Source organism: Ammospiza caudacuta, chromosome 10 (assembly GCF_027887145.1).
Source record: "Ammospiza caudacuta isolate bAmmCau1 chromosome 10, bAmmCau1.pri, whole genome shotgun sequence".
NCBI classification, from domain to species: Eukaryota; Metazoa; Chordata; class Aves; order Passeriformes; family Passerellidae; genus Ammospiza; species Ammospiza caudacuta.
Genome location: NC_080602.1, coordinates 9762578 through 9778723, shown reverse-complemented (window position 1 = coordinate 9778723; position 16146 = coordinate 9762578). Strand labels below are relative to the sequence as shown.

General features: G+C 50.9%; 1 protein-coding gene across 1 annotated transcript in view; it reads right to left on the bottom strand.

Annotated features, from left to right (window-relative positions):
- DUOX2 (dual oxidase 2) overlaps positions 1–16146 on the bottom strand; it is a 31991-nt gene that overhangs the window by 4671 nt on the left and 11174 nt on the right. The window contains exons 4-24 of the mRNA XM_058811806.1: positions 14467–14631; positions 12145–12332; positions 10920–11121; positions 10239–10405; positions 10097–10157; positions 9509–9605; positions 8508–8595; positions 8065–8167; positions 7757–7920; positions 7210–7376; positions 6948–7066; positions 6035–6172; positions 5308–5421; positions 4543–4745; positions 4163–4348; positions 3517–3742; positions 2834–2927; positions 2491–2666; positions 1805–1874; positions 1265–1360; positions 340–518 (exon numbers count right to left, since the gene is read on the bottom strand). Coding sequence (XP_058667789.1) covers positions 340–518; positions 1265–1360; positions 1805–1874; positions 2491–2666; positions 2834–2927; positions 3517–3742; positions 4163–4348; positions 4543–4745; positions 5308–5421; positions 6035–6172; positions 6948–7066; positions 7210–7376; positions 7757–7920; positions 8065–8167; positions 8508–8595; positions 9509–9605; positions 10097–10157; positions 10239–10405; positions 10920–11121; positions 12145–12332; positions 14467–14631 — 3003 coding nt within the window. The remainder of the gene's footprint in view (positions 1–339; positions 519–1264; positions 1361–1804; positions 1875–2490; positions 2667–2833; positions 2928–3516; positions 3743–4162; positions 4349–4542; positions 4746–5307; positions 5422–6034; positions 6173–6947; positions 7067–7209; positions 7377–7756; positions 7921–8064; positions 8168–8507; positions 8596–9508; positions 9606–10096; positions 10158–10238; positions 10406–10919; positions 11122–12144; positions 12333–14466; positions 14632–16146) is intronic.

Below are 16146 nucleotides of genomic sequence, written 5' to 3'. Positions count from 1 at the left end.
GTGAGGCAAGAGCACGAGTTTCACTGTAGAAAACTCAGGTTCGAATCCTTGAAATTCTCCACAGGGAGAATGGTCAAAAACCAGCACAGACCCAGCAAGGCGGCGGAATCACCAGCCTTGCAACTCCTCACACCTTCCCTAGACAAGGCCTTCAGCAGCCTCATTCAGCTTTGGAAAAGGGTTTTCTCTGAGCAGGGCATTGGACCAGACCCTTCCAGAGATCTCAGTCCAGGGGAGGACTGACACTGTTGCCCAAAGTTGTGCCCATCATGCCCCGGCAATCCACCAGCGTTGAGGCAGGCAGCCCGTGCCCCTCAGCAGGGCAGGGTGGGCACTCACAGTAGGCTCTCTCAGCAAAGACACCAGCAGTGATGGCAGAGAAGAGGACGACACAGACGATGTGGCGCCGGTAATTCTCAACGAAGCGCTTGAACTCCTGGATCTTCTGCTGGACTTTGTTCCTCTCGTACTTCTTCCGTCGCGCTTCCGTGTACAGACGCAGCTGGTACTGGTTTGCCCTGGCAAATGCAGGAGTGCTGGTGTCACCCTGAGGTTTTCCCGGCAAGGAATGGCTCAGGGCCCAGGTTTGGGATTCGTTTTTTCCCTGTCACATCAGCGGCAGGGGAGACCTGCAGAGCACACACCATCTGAGGGTGATCTCAGGTCAGCCTGCTCTGCAATGCCTTCAAAAGCTGGTAGTAAATGTGGAGGCAATGACTCACAAATGAAACTGTAGATGAGAACTGTAAATTTCATAGCACTATTCAGCCATCAAAAAACTCTCAGGAAAAGGGGAACTTCCTTAATTGGCGCAATTAAGGCAATCCAAGATATTATGGCCAAAAATAACAGCAGCTGAACTGCTGTCTTGAAATACTTGCTTCCAAGAAATACTTGCTGCTGCCACAGCAGGGAGGACAAATTCTCTCCTGCAGCTCTTGTAGGCAGCCCAGGTGAACCAGGAGGAGCACAGGCGGGAACTGTCAGACAAAACCCCTCTCTGAAAGCCACTATTCCAACCTCTGGCGTTGGCCACTTCATCTGTTTGAAGTTGTTTGGGTTTTTTTGTAGAGGCACATCACCCAGACCCAGCTATGGCACTGTCCTGCCAAGATGGGATTCTTTCTGTAGCTCCTTGGCTATTGAGTGCCTCCTTGGAACAGTGACATTTGACTAGAGGGCTACCCAGTCTGACATGGAGGTGTGAGAAGCAGCAAACAGGACAAGCCCAAGCCCCAAAAGCACAGCTGGGGAGGGGACTCACTTTCTTCCTGGTCTCTTCCTCAGTTCTTGGCCTTTTTGCTCCATGTAGTGACTCACAGTCTCCAGGTTTGGGTCTTTCTTCTCCTCTGAGATGATTCTGTGGAAATAGAGTTGTGTCTAGCCCAGAGTTCTATTTGCTAGAAGTGCTTGTTGACATTTTCCCCTTTTCTCCACTTCCCATCTCAGGCTTAGCTGGGAACATGTCCAGCTCTTTCCTGCAAGCCTGCCTGCATTAACTCCACTTGCACATGGTCTGGATTCACTCCAAGATAAACCCTCCATCTGAAGGGCAATGCAGGACTCCCATCCCCACACAGAGGATGGAACAGGGCTCTGCAGGAGGCAATTCCCCCTTCTGGCTGTGCCTGGGGAGGGGATGGCAGCCCCCTGCAGCATGCACTTTCCACTCCTTCCCCAGCTCTGGGAGCTCCAACATCTAGTGGGAGCATTGTTGGAAGGTTTGGGGTGGAGGACAGATGTGAGCCAGGGCAGGAAGAGAAGGAACAGCCACAGTGCCACTAAGGAAGGGAAGGGAGCTTACCCTTTTGGCTCGTTCTTTTTTATGAAGGAGACACAGTTGCGCAGATTTTGCTTGGAGACCTCAGGGATACCTTTGAGGAGACAAAATGACAAACAGCCATTCAGAAGGTGCAGGACAAAGTTTAGGAATCTCCTGTGGGCAGGGAAAAGCTGTGAACTGGCCTAAACATCACACATGAAGCAACAGCTGATGTGACCATGTTCACAGGGGTTCTTGGATGAGGGAAGAGATGAGGATCTGACTCCATGTTTCAGAAGGCTTGATTTATTATTTTATGATGTATATTATATTAAAAACTATACTAAAAGAATAGAAGAAAGGATTTCATCAGAAGGCTAGCTAAGAATAGAATAGAAAAGAATGATAACAAAGGTTTGTGGCTCAGACCTCTGTCTGAGCCAGCTCTCTGTGACTGGCCATTAATTACAAACATTCAACAAGGGCCAATCACAGGTGCACCTGTTGCATTCCACAGCAGCAGATAATCATTGTTTACATTTTGTTCCTGAGGCCTCTCAGCTTCTCAGGAGAAAAAACCCTAAGGAAAGGATTTTCCATAAAAGATGTCTGTGACAAGCTGAAGCCCCATTACTGCAGTTGGTGTGGGGGTACTGACGGGGCAGGATTTGAGAGGTGCCCACTGCCTGCAGCCTTGCAGGAGCTGGGCTGTGCCAGTGCCCACTGACCTCTGACGCAGAGCTGGGTGAGGCGCAGCTCGCTGTCGTGGTCCCGCAGCATGTAATGGAAATTCTCCCACGTCAGCTCCTCGCGGTCCTGGAAGCCCGATGCCCGGAACATGGACTCGGTCACCTGCTCTGCCTGCTCACTTGACAGGCAGTTGTTGGAGATCTCAATGAAGGACCTGGAGCAAGGAGGAGACATGGGAACACCAGCTGAGTCCCAGGCCAGTTTCATGGGAGAAATGGGCTCTTGGTTGCACTTGTGCACAGAAGCAGAGAAACTGGGAGCTGCTGCTGAAGACATGTCTATAAACATTGTGAAAACAGTGGGAGAGAGGAGGGAGAGTACCTGAGCATCCTCAGAAACTCCTCCTTGGAGAGGAACCCATTCTCATCAGTGTCATACATCCTGAACATCACCTTGGACTTTTCCTCTGGGGACCCTGGTGGGGAGAGGAAGAGGCAAAGTTAGAAGAAGATCCAATCTTCATCAACAAAGATGATTTCATATGTTGTTTTTGAGTGTCTGGACCCTGCAGCAGTGGAGCCTCACCCTTCCACTTGACTTTCTCAAGTGCAAGGTAAATATTGGGTAGACACACATTCTTTCTTGTGCATTATTTTTCAAAGTGTGCTTTTGCAGAGCAATGATTTTCCTGGGAGTTGTTTTGATTGAATCTGACATTCAACACCTCCACCTGTTAATCCATCATTCCAGTGGTCATTTATGGAGAATCAGATATCAGACACAGTTGCCATGACCTCCCAGGCACAGGATGTCCCTTCAGGAGAAAGGGCTGACATGTCTCTGGTGGTGGAAGACAGCTCCCCTCATGAACCATCTTTCAGAAAACACATTCACATTGTCATGCCCCATGACCCAAGCTGAAGCTGTCCTGAGTGAAGGAAATTTTAACTTGTAGCAGTGTCTACAGGTTGACCTGCTGTGTGAATCACGTCCTCCACTCTCACAGAGCCCAGAAACAGGTCCAAGGGCAGCAGACAGGGGCATTAACCAGCTCCAGCTCCCACCTTTCATGAAGACCACCAAGATGTCCAGGAACTCCCGAAAGGAGATGTAGCCATTGCCATCTTTGTCAGCCAGGGAGAACATGGACTCCACAAACATGGAGTGCTCCTTGAGCCCCAGAGCTTCAGCAAACTCAGCCCTGCTCAGCTCACAGGTGAGAGACTCCCTTGCCTTCTGTGAAGATTCAAAGCTGAGCTCCCCAGCATCGGATCTGTCGATTTCCAGCACCTGCAGGTTGTGTCCCACAAAAGAAATGCTGTGAGCGACGGCTGAGCAGAAGGCTGGTGTTTCCTTCCTGACCTATAGCACAAAGACTGGTGGCTCCCTGGCACCAAACTCATGGCAGATGCCATGGAGAACATTCCGTGTCCCTCCTACACAATGTGACTTGTCACACTCGACGTGACTGATCACTCTGGAGACCTGTTACATCACCCAATAGTCTCTTTGCCACTTTAGACACTTGCGTCACTGCAGGAGATCTCCCTTTGTCTTCTGCAGAGGAAAATGTATTTACTGGAAGCATTGGCAGCTTCCTTGTGTATGATTTACGAGCTCTTCCTGAAAGCACCAGCCCCAATGTTCATTGTTTAACCAATACAGAAATACCTTCCCCCATGCATCAGGGCTTGCTACACCTCTACACACCTGAGCAAACAGGTGCCTGAAGAAAGTCTCTAGAATTTGTTTTCTCTGCTCCTGGGTGACTGCCCGTTTCATCAGGTTCTGCTCCCTCATCTCAGACAGATGCAAGTCAAAGCTGCTCTCCTTCAAGTAGTCTCTGAGCTTCCCAACAAAGATGCTCCTCTCGGCCTCCCCATTGAAGAGCAGCACCTGCAAAGGGCCCACGGACTGGCTGTGATCACCAGAGGCTCAGCTCCACGGTATTTGCTGGCCCTGGTGGTTCTCAGGAGGCCACAACCTCCCTCCAAGGCCTTACAGTGCTCCCAGTGCCCCCAGCTGGGTGGTGCAGAGGACTGTGGAGGCTCCAGGGCAAGGTGCCATCCCCCAGGAACCATGGCACTTACCAGGTCGTACTCCTTGGGGCTCTTCAGAAGCAGAGCTTTGTTGCCTCTGTTGTTGGAGAGGATCACCTCCACCCTTGGCTGGGCTTTCAGGTTGATGCTCCGCAGCACAGACCCTCTGCTGTCCAGCACTTTGAGCTCTTTGTCAGCTTGGAGCTGAATGTAGACAGGACAGCTGTCTGCCTTGGGCCCATGCCACTCCATGGCTGGTGGGAGAGAGCACAGGACTCAGCTGGAAAGGTTCCTGCTCGTCTCAGAACCTTGGGCACTGAGAGGCAATTTGGGAGTGATTTCATGACCAGGAAGGTCTCAAAGGAATAATGATATCTCCTAACTGCAGAGCTCAAGCACATGGGCACAGGAGGAGTCCAGGCTAGGGAGCAGGGAGGCAGAGCAAGGAGATACTGTCCCTGTCCTGGAGCTACTGGTGCAATTGCTCTGCACATGTTCCCTTGAGGCAAGGTGGGGCCTGGGGAAGACTGGAATTGGAGGAGCACAGGATGACTCAGGTTGGAAGGGAATCTTGCCCAACCTCCTGCCCAGAGCAGGACCGGCCACAGGTCAGGCTGCTCAGTGCTGTATCTGGTCAGGCCTTGAGCAGGATGGGCTACCAAGCTCTGGGCTCCCTGTCCCACTGCTGACTGTGCTCCTGGGGAAACTGTTCCTCCTTAAATCCCCCCTGGGTACAAGCCTCAGGCCCAGCCCTGCCTCAGAGAGTGCCCTGGCAGCAGCAGCAGATGCCACCGCAGGGCTGGCAGTGCCACTCACCATGCATGGCCTCACCAGACACCTCCCTGCGCACGCTGGTGCCCTGCTTCCTCTGCAGCTTCTGGAAATCCCTCCTGCGCAGAGCAGCAACCACCCAGGCCACAAAGAGAGTCACTGGGGACACAGGGAGAAAGGGGCATGAGTGTCACAGACATCTTTTGTGAAAAATCCTTTCCTTAGGATTTTTCCTCCTGAGAAGCTGGGAGGCCTCAGGAACAAAATGTAAACATTGATTATCTGCTGCTGTGGAGTGCAACAGGTGGATCTGTGATTGGCCAATGTAATTTGTAATTAATGGCCAATCACAGCCCAGCTGGCTTGGACAGAGAGTCTGAGACAGAGCTTTTGTTATCATTCTTTTCTATTCTATTCTTAGCTAGCCTTCTGATGAAATCTTTCCTTCTATTCTTTTAGTATTGTTTTAATGTAATCTATATAATAAAATAATATATCAAGCCTTCTGATATATTAAACATAAAGTCAAATCCTTGTCTCTTCCCTCATCCTTGGACCCCTGTGAACATGGTCACACATGAGAGATCACAGAGCTCCTTCCCCCCTTGGCTCCCTCCTGGTGCCCAAGGACCCTGCCAGCTGAAGCCCCCCAGCAGAGACTAGGTCTCAGCAGCTCCTGCTGGGAGGTACTCTCTCCATGGGCACTCAGCCCCTTTCTGTTGAGAGGTGGAAGAGGAGGACAGTGACAGGAAGAGGGAACAGAATGACAAACCCAGGGGCAGGCAGCAGAGGACAACGATGATGATGCCGAAGCCCGCGCCGCTGCCTGCAAAGTAGTCCAGCACCATCGTGGGCGTGCAGTTGGCCAGGAGTTGAGCTGTCAGCTGCTGGGGCTGGGGGCACGGGTCCCCTGCAAGGGGGAAACAGGCTGTGAGTGTCATTGGCCTTGCACCCAGCCCACCTGCATCCCCCCAGGAGCCTCTGCATGAAGATGTTGATGGGGGTCATGGCTGAGCGACCCAGAAGTGCAGAATTGGGGGGCTTGATTTAAACTCCACATCTTGGGGACAGCAGAATTGGGGTGCTTGATTTAAACCACACAGCCTTTGGGTTTGGGTTCAACTTTTGCCTGCCACAGCAAACTGGACTCAAGTGCTCTGCAGGTTCAGCACCATCCCCTCTCCTGCTGGGATGGGCTGAACAAGACCCTGGGCCACAGCAATCTGGGGCTCAGAGCCTGCACTCATCTGGATCCTGCAGGAAGTCCTCCTGGTGTGACTACAAGGAACACACACCATGGGAATGAAAGCACCTTGCAAGGTCTGGATCGTTGCCCAAATGTAGTGCTTCCAGTAAATGGGAAGGTGTGGCAATATTCCAAGAGGAAAAGGCATTTTGCCAAACAGTAATATGCATTTTTCCCTTGGGATCATGTCTGCCTGCACTACAGCCCTCCTTCGACATCTACACCGTGTATCAACATCTTGCTCACAAGAAACCCCTGCATTTTGTGCCCATTTTGCTGGTTTAGGGTCATAGCAGGTGTGAGGCTTGAGAAACCCCAAACCTGATGTGTTCCCTGTGCCATTTACTCACCAGCTGTGTCACTGGGGTGGCTCTGTTTCCCTTGCTGCCTTGCAGGAGCCATTCCCTCCCTGTGCCCTCCCACTGCAGGGTGCACTCACCCTGTGTCCACATGAACACGTGGGGCTGGAGGTCTGTGGGTTTGGCAGAGGTGACAGAAGTCAGCACGCTGTGGAAGGTGGTGTTACGAATCTCCCTGATCTCCTCCTCCGTGAACAGCCTGAGGAAAAGGACATGGAGACAGGTGGTTGTCACTGACCAGCATCAGGAGGGAACTGAGGAAGCTGGAGGATGCTTTTCCTCCAGTTTTCATGTGTTACTGGGGTTTGCAGAGCAACTCTCAGACAGGGACGAGGCCATTACCCATTCTTGGTGTTTTCGAACCAAAACCTGTCGGCATCACGCAGGCGCAGGAACTGTTCCAGGATGATGGTGGAGAAGAGGGAGCCATCAGCCTCCAGCATGCCTCCAGGGAGCAGCTCCAGCCCAGCCAGGTTGTTGCCATACAGGGCAGCAACCTTCTGCAGGACCTGGTGAGAAACCCCCAGCACACATCTGTGAGCACAGGGAGTTCTGCCAGGGCACCAGAAAGTGTTGGCAAGCCTTGGGAGGTGTAAGGAATGTGCATTTCCCAGGCATCACACATCTGTGGGCTGGGAGGATGCTGAGCCTCACACAGCTTGGAGCCCATGGCTTGAACTTGAGCAGCTGAGCATCACTCCCAGGGCACACCAGCTCTAGGAGGAGCAGAGTGCCTGGTGGCACTGGGACAGGATGGTTTATTCATGACATGAAATTACAGTTACCCCCTGCAGCATGAAAATAAGGACATGCACTGATCTCCCCCTTCCTATGAAGCTGCAGAATTCAGTTCCTGCCTGGAACATCCCATCCCCCTTTGCCCTGTTACCTGTGGCTCCAGGTGTGGGGCAAGGCTTGACCAGTTTTGGAGAGGTTCCAACCCAAAATGCTGCCGGGCTTGGTTGTAGGTGGGCAGGCCAAAGTCCCTCCCTCGCTGGATCCAGCTGGCCACGTAGTCAGTGCGGGAATACTTCAGGGGCCCATACCAGAAATCTGTGGGGGCACATGCTCTGTGTGTCTGTAGCTCTCTGCACCTCCTTTAAAGAGGCTGAGCTGTGTGGCTGGGTGCTGATGAAGGAGGCAGTGGCACCTGCCTCCCCACCCTGCCCCCAGCACAGGCACAGCTGCAGTACAGACCTTGCAGATCCTCCACCACAACGTTGTCCTCCTGCTCTGCTATCTGGGAGCTCATCCCCAGCAGGATCTCGTCCACATCCTCTGCCTGCTGTAGCCCAGGGCTCTGACAGGCACGGGAAGAACCAGTGATTCCTCTTGCACAAGGGAGGACAGAAAGCAGCCCCACAACCCTGACCTGGTGCCCCCAGGGGTGCAGGGGAATCAGGGACCCCTTCCAGGCTCATTTTCTCCACATCAGCTCAGCCTCGAGGTCTGAGCCTGACACAGCTGAAGGCTGGGGAGGCTGGGTGGGGAGGATCCCTCACCCCTGGTCTGGCTGTCATGATCTGCACCCAATTTCCCTTACAGACCCCTGTGGGGTGCCCCATAACCCAGAGCAAGGGATGAAGCCCCCTGGCCAGCCTGCCACATCCCCAGGGACCCCCGTGCTCCCCACCCTGTACCTCTCTGCTCCAGTAGCTGTTGCAGAGCCGCACTGCAGGGAACGAGGCACCGGAGACAGACACGTTCTGGAACCTGCACCTGGTGTCCCTGGAAAAACAGAGAGGGATTGAACCTGCCCCTGGTGTCCCTGGAACAACAGAGGAGGATTGAACCTGCCCCTGGAAGAACAGAGGAGGATTGAACCTGCCCCTGGTGTCCCTGGAAGAACAGAGAAGGATTGAGCCCACAGCCCTGAGCCAGGGGTGCCCAAAGATGCCAGGACTTGGCTGTCTCAGCTGAGACATGGGGAAGGGACAGAAACCATTGGTAGGAGTGACAGTGGGGTAGGATGGTTGGGACAGATGGAGATTAGAGATTTTTGATGTTAGGTTGTGGAATTTATGATTTATTGTAAAGGGGATCTTTACAAGGTCTTTACTTTTACTAGTTGCAGCTCGCAGCAGGCTTGAGAGAAGAGTTGTAAAGAGGATGAGAGAGAGAGAGAGTAAAGGAGGATAAAAGATATATTGTATTTATTATTAAAATACAATAAACCATTTTTTGTGTTGAATATTCTAATTTTTACTAACTCATTCAGTTCAATATATAAATTTTATCGTATTTACATACACTTCATAAGAATTATTACATTACTATATTATGTTACATTTTAAATTTAAAAAATTACTCTTTGGACTTTTTTTGCTAAGTTAGTAGGGTCTGCTCTGACTTTTGGATTTGGTTGCAAGCAGAAGTTATTGTTTCATTAAAAGGGGATTACCTTTAGCTGGTCATACTATATTTTTGTAATTGTTTAGTAAGGTATCTCAAAGTTTGCTTTCATTTCAATTTTGCTTATAGTTTCTATATTCTCAAAATCTTTTGCTAGACAATCATATTTATAATGCCTTCTTTCATCTCCCCCAACAACCATCCCAACAAAGACCATTCCCAGTCACCAGCCCAGCTTGGGCATCCCCTCCCCTCACACAATCCCATGGTCCCACCAGGCTGCTCCTACCTCTTGTAAACTCCTGGAGGCACCATGGTGGCCAGGAACTGCCTGGCAGCTGCCACAAATTCAGGGGAGATGCTGGGGTCCAGGTGCTGCTGGTAACCTGTGGGGGAGTGTGGCATCTTTTTATGAAAAAGCCTTTCCTTAGGATTTTTCCTCCTGAGAATCTGAGAGGCCTCAGGAACAAAATGTAAACATTGATCATCTGCTGCTGTGAAATGCAACAGGTGCATCTGTGATTGGTCTCATGTTGGTTGTTTGTAATTAATGGCCAATCACAGTCAGCTGGCTCGGACACAGAGCAGAGCCACAAACCTTTGTTATCATTCCTTCCTTTCTATTATTAGCTTAGCCAGCCTTCTGATGAAACCTTTTCTTCTATTATTTTAGTAGAGTTTTAATGTAATATATATAATAAAATAATAAATCAAGCCTTTTGAAACATAGAATCAGATCCTAGTCTCTTCCCTTGACATAAGACCCCTGTGAACACTGTCAGGCTGGAGGGAAAAGGGGCCAAGCCCCCTCTCCCTCCCCACCCACCAGCTCCCCTGTCCCCTCCCCTGCTCCCAGCCCTGCTCTGCCCACCCTCACCTTGGTACTCGGGGACCTGTGTGCCCAGCAGGGTCGGCAGCCACTCGTACAGAACGATGCTCTAGGAACAGGGAAATGGGTCAGGGCCGGAACCAGGCAAGATCCTGGGGGTCCCAGCAGAGCTGGGGGTGCCAGCCCTCACCTGGAAGGTGGCGATGACCCTCTTGCGGGCGTGCTGGAAGAGATCCTCATCGGACCAGGCAGGATGCTGCTGGGCCAGGGCTGCGGCCACATGGTTGTGGTAGCGGAACCAGGCGATGCTCTCGGCCTGCAGGAAGGGGCTCTCATTCCCCCAGGCACTCCCCAGGTCTGCAAGAGCCACCACGACCATCACTGGGGGTGTCACCGCTGGGTCTAGCTTTGCCCGTGGCTGGAGGAGCTCACCCAGCCCCGTGGGTCCAGCCCAGTGTCCCCCTGTCCCTGGAGGAGCACCCCTAGCCCAGTGTCCCCTTGTGCCCTCACCCTTCCTTCCCCCCAGCCAGAGCAGCAACCTGGGCCAGTGAGAAGCAGCACCAGACCCTCAGCATGGACTAAATGTTGGGCAGGTGAGGAGCTCCAAGCAAGCTGGGTGGGTTTGTGTCAGCAGCAGCCCCTTTCCCCAGAATTCAGCTGGGATCAGAGCTGCTCTCTGACATTGCCACCAGGATATGTGGCCTCTGGAGTTCCTGGTGTGTCCCACCCCTTGGGAACCTGCCACAGCCCTCCTGATCCAGAAATCCTGCATCTTCTGCCCTTTCCCCTTTCCTGGGCTCAGCTCTGGGCTCAGCTCCAGGGATCCCCTGCTCCCTGCAGGGATGAGGAACCATTGGGATGCCCCCCTTACCGTAGATCCCTTGGGGACCGCCCTGTCCCGTGGATGGATCCAGAGCCTTCCACATGGGCACCCTCCCATCTGTCTGCCTGGGGAGGCTCCCGTTGGGCCCTGCTGCCAGCTGTCCCCCCTGGAAGCTCCTCAGGGCATCGCTCCAGGAGTGAGAGGGGCCGTAGATGGAGCTGCCATCCAGCCAGCCCGTCACCCCGTTGGTCTAGGGCAGGCACAGGGAAGAGGCATTAACAGGGGACAGGGTTTCACTGGAAAGGTGCAAAAAAGAGGTCTGGAAAGCCCCAATCTGCCTCTTTTGCTCTTGCAAAGCAGTCTGTTTTAACCTCATTTTAACCAGAGCTCTCAGGAAGCAAATACAATCTCTATGCAAGCTGCAGGAGTTTGTGCCAGGTAGAGGAAATAACCAGGTACAAGCTTTTCAAAAGTACATTTGGGATTGTTTTTTCCCCAATTATTTTGGCTATGCCCAGAAGCAGACATCTGTGAATCCCTATGTAGGCTGGAAAGGGACTAAACCCATCTCTGGGGAAACTGGGAACACCAGAGCTTTCCCCTCTGATCTCACAGAAGGAAAGCCCACTATCCTGGAAGCATGTTGAACATCTCCCCTTCCAAATGTTTGCATGGAAACATGCTTTTTATTCTGAAAACATGCTGGTGTTTCCAATTTTTTAAGCTTTTAAATATTGATAAAAACATGACTTGCTAAATTGGTCTCTTCAGGGTTGGTCCCCTGAAAGGTTTAGGGGGGTGTTTCACTTTGGTGATTTTGGCTGGAGAGATCTCCAGCATGAAAGAAATCTGGGGAACACAAGAAGAACAGCAAAATCCAGAGAAACTGGGGGAAAACCTGGATTTATTTTCCAAAATGACTGAAATTCAGGGAAGCACCACATCTTTGTGGCAGGGCCAGCTCAGCTTTGTGATACATTATTAAAGACAGAACTTGGTGCCTAAAACAATGTGCAATAATTGACTGACCTAGTTACCTTTTCTTCATTGGGGAAATGCTTTGACTCTGGGCAATCACTAGCGTTGCTCAATGTGAAACTGGAAGTTGACTTTGGGTTCATTTAGTTGGTTTAAGTGCTTGAGAGATGTTTATTTTTAGGGATGTAGTAGTGCTATCAGTTATTTTTGTAAATTATATTGGGTGTTACTGACCCCAATGGTGGGTGAAGAAGAATTTGGATGAAAGGCAAAGAGCAGAGGAGAGCACACCCACCTGCTCCCGGGGGCTGTTGGGGCTCTGTCCTGTCTCTGCTGCCCAGCGGACGCGCTGGAAGGGCAGGACCACGTCTCCAGTGCCAGCAGGGTCAAACATGGGGTCTCCAGAGGGGATGTGGATGTTGAGGAACTCAGCAGGGCAGCCGGGCTTCTCTGTCTCCAGGATGTCCAGGAGCACGTGGAAACCTGGCAGACACCAAAGCCTGGTCAGCAGCTGGAGCAGGACAGCAGGGAGGGCAGCTGTGGGCGGGCTGAGGGCACCACCACGAGCAGCCAGGGTGACCCAGGCCAGGCTGAACAGGGCTGGAAGGAACCTGGCCTTCTCGAACAAAATGACCATTGAGATCCCTTCCAACCCACACATTCTGGGATTCCATGATTCCCCAGAGACAAACACCTCCAGGCCTGGAGACCTAAGACCCCACTGAGCTCCTGGGAGACTGAAAAAGCTGCTCCAGCTTGCAGCAGTGCAGCCCAGCACGGCTCTTATCACACCTGTCTGGTGTTTTCGCCGTGGGGCAACTCCACTGCTAAAAGAAATGAGGAAGTTCCCAAATGACAAATATCAGCACTTGGGTCACCTGGCAAAGGTCACCAAAAACCCACATGATCTCTCCTAGCCAGACAGTGCTGTGGTGAAGTCATATCCTGTCAGGGGTCTCTGTGGGCAGCATAACTCCCAGATGTGTCAGAGAGTCTCCTTTCCCAGCCTGGCAACTAAAGAAGGAGTTGGAATTCTTCTGTCCTGGTTTTCAATGTTGTTTCTTTTCTGTTGTCTATAACATTCTTTCTCTGACCTGCCGAGGTCTCTCTGGCAGGTTGGGTTGAGGCACACTGACTGCCTTCAGTTATCTTTTATACTAAAAACTATGTGTACACTATTTACAGTAATTTCCCAATACCTATCACCTATGTTAGACAGTGAGTTTCTACTCTAAACCAATCCAAAAGTGCCAGCATGACCCAGAAGATGGAGGTTAGGAAGAAGGAGAAAAAAGGCCAAGGCACACCCAAATTCCTACATCTTGGGACCCTGAGCCCTCATTCTAAAAACCCCAAAATTCTACTTTTCCACCCTGTGACAAACTAACTATCATTCTACTTAAACTTCTGTGGCTTGTAAATCCTCATATAAGGTTGGTAATTTTTTCCATGGGTCAAAATCAAAGGCACAGGGGTCTTGGGCTCTGTGCCAAGGTCTCTGAGCCCCCTCACAGGGGCTTGAGACATCCAGGAGGGATGTCCTGGGTTCTGACAATACCCAAGGAGTGTGATATCCACAAGTGTCTGTGGATCTGATATTCACAAGTGTCTGCTGGGTCTGATATCCACAAGTGGGTCTGCTGCAGAGCACTGGGTGAGGAGCGTTCCCATGCACAGCCTTGGGTGTGTGACAAACCAACTTTTTTTCACCCAAACCACCATTTTTGCAGTGGATGTGGGGTCTTGTAGGATTGATGGGGGGTTGCACGGTCAGGACGGATGGAGACGAGAGAACTCTGCAGCCAGGTCGTGGAACTTGGGGTTTATTGCAAAGGGCCTGGGTGCAGGGCCCTGCTGGGAGCTGCCAGCCACAGCTCAGAGCAGGCCCCAAAGAGGGAAAGAGAGATAAAGAGAGTGGTAAAGAGAGAATGAGAGAGTAAAAGAGAGGATCATAGGGTGAGGTTCCCGTTACAATACAATAAATCTTCTTCTGGTCTTGGAATTTGAGGTTTATTGCAAAGGGCCTGGGTGCAGGGCCCTGCTGGGAGCTGCCAGCCACAGCTCAGAGCAGGCCCGAGAGAAGAGAGGGGTAGAGAGGATGAGAGGGCAAGAGGGTAAAGACATAAAAGAGTAAAAGGGGTAAGAGCTAAGAGACAAGAGGTAAGAGTAAGAGCTAAGAGGTAAGAGAATAGAAAAGGGAGTGAAGTTCCTGTTATAATACCATAAATCTTCTTCTGTGTTGAATATTCTAATTCTCACTAACCAATATAGTACAAGATACAAATCCTACAGCATTTCCATACAGCCTATAAGAATCATTACATTACCATACTGTGCTACAATTTAAACCCTAAAAACTCCTCTTTGGGCCCCTTCTGCCAAGCTGTAGGGTCTGCTCAGACCCTTGGGCCTGTCTGCTAGCAGAGGGTGTTGTTCCATCGAAAGGGGATTACCGTCAACTGGCCACACCATTGTTTTCCAGTTGTTCAGTAACTGAAGGATCTCAAAGCTTGCTTTCATTTCCATCTCACTTATAGTTTCCATATTCTCAAAATCTTTTGCCAGGCAATCATATTGATAAGACTTTCCTGTTTCACCTTCCCCAGCAGGGTCTTACCAAAGAAGACGGCGAGCACGGTGTTGTTCCTGCGGGAGGGCAGCCCCGAGGGGCCCCGTGCCAGGGCGGTGCTCAGCTGGCGCGCGTTGGGCACGCGGGGCTCCTGCAGCGCCTGGTACACGCCGTCCGCGAAATGTGCCGGCAGCAGACGCAGCAGCCTGGCTCCTGCAGCACCAAAACACACAGGAGGGATTGGTTAACGTGGGTCCTGTGCTGCCCAGCCACGGCAGGACACGTGGGTGTGTGTTCTGGACCCAGAGGACAGCGAGAGCGCAGCGTGGTGTGACCGTGTTCGCAGGGGTCCGATGATGAGAGAAGAGAGGAAGATCTGACTCCATGTTTTAGAAGGCTTGATTTATTGTTTTATGATATAAATTGTGGGAAATCCACAAAATTAGAGGGTTTTGGGGAAAGCTGCAAAAGGCAGGCCTCAGATACAGCAGAACTGTGAGCAGAGCTAAGCAGCAGCCATGAGATAGGTCAGCAGAAAAATTATTTAAACTGTAGAAAAAGCAAGGGCAAATAGAACAATGGCCTGTGTATTAATGCTTGACTGAATAGCTCTCTAAGCTGCAGAAAGTTTATCTAGCAAGATATTAGGAAGGTTAAAGCTTAATAATGGAGCTCTCTGCATTGTGTTTTAAAGCTTACAAGCAGGTATTATATTCTAAATATAAGCATTGTTTTAACCAAAGGTACCTTTGCTTATGGTGATTGGGTAGAACTACTGTCAACGTGCTTTTGCTTTGTGTGAGTGGTCAAGAAGCTTATAAAGTAAGTTGTAACATTAAGTTTTTTGGCCTGCTGCCTGGATTGTGAGCTGGTGGCATCTTCCCATTGTCATAATCATGTAATGAGACTGATGCCGTAAAATAAACAGCTCAAGGCGCTTTCCATAGCAGCCCTGTCTCGTTCATAGTTTGTAAATAGCCCCCCTTGCCAGCTTCAAATATTATATTAAAACTATACTAAAAGAATAGAAGAAAGGATTTCATCAGAAGGCTGGCTAAAAATAGAATAATAAAGAATGATAACAAAGGTTTGTGTCTCGAACAGAGAGTCCGAGCCAGCTGACTGTGATTGGCCATTAATTAGAAACAACCAACATGAGACCAATCACAGATGCACCTGTTGCATTCCACAGCAGCAGATAATCATTGTTTGCATTTTGTTCCTGAGGCCTGTCAGCTTCTCAGGAGGAAAAATCTTAAAGAGAAGATTTTTCATAAAAGTTGTCTGTGATGGCATGGGTTCTCAGAGTGGCCAAGAACATGCAAGGTTTGGTGGCATCGCCCAAAACTGCTTGCAACAGTGGAATCAGTACTCTTGGAGCCAGGAGGGACCCTCCTCTCTTCCAGCTGTCCTTCTCTCGTCTGTGTGCATCCCTGCTGCCTCCTGAAGGTCTGGGATGGTGCTCCAGTGGGTAACTGGAGTGATGTTGAGCTGTCCCATATTAACAGTGTAATCCTACACCTAATGTGGTGTTTTCCAGCCCCACAGGGAATGGGAAAGGGAACTGCCAGAGACAAGTGTGAAGATGAGAGAGAAACACCCTGATTTTGCACACACTGCTGGTCCCAAAACTGAAAGGCCCAGAGGCCTCCTGGTCATTTCTCACTGGTTTTAAAAGCCTTGTCACCATTTACTGGAGTTCCCCAGAACTGGGGGAAATCCTGAATT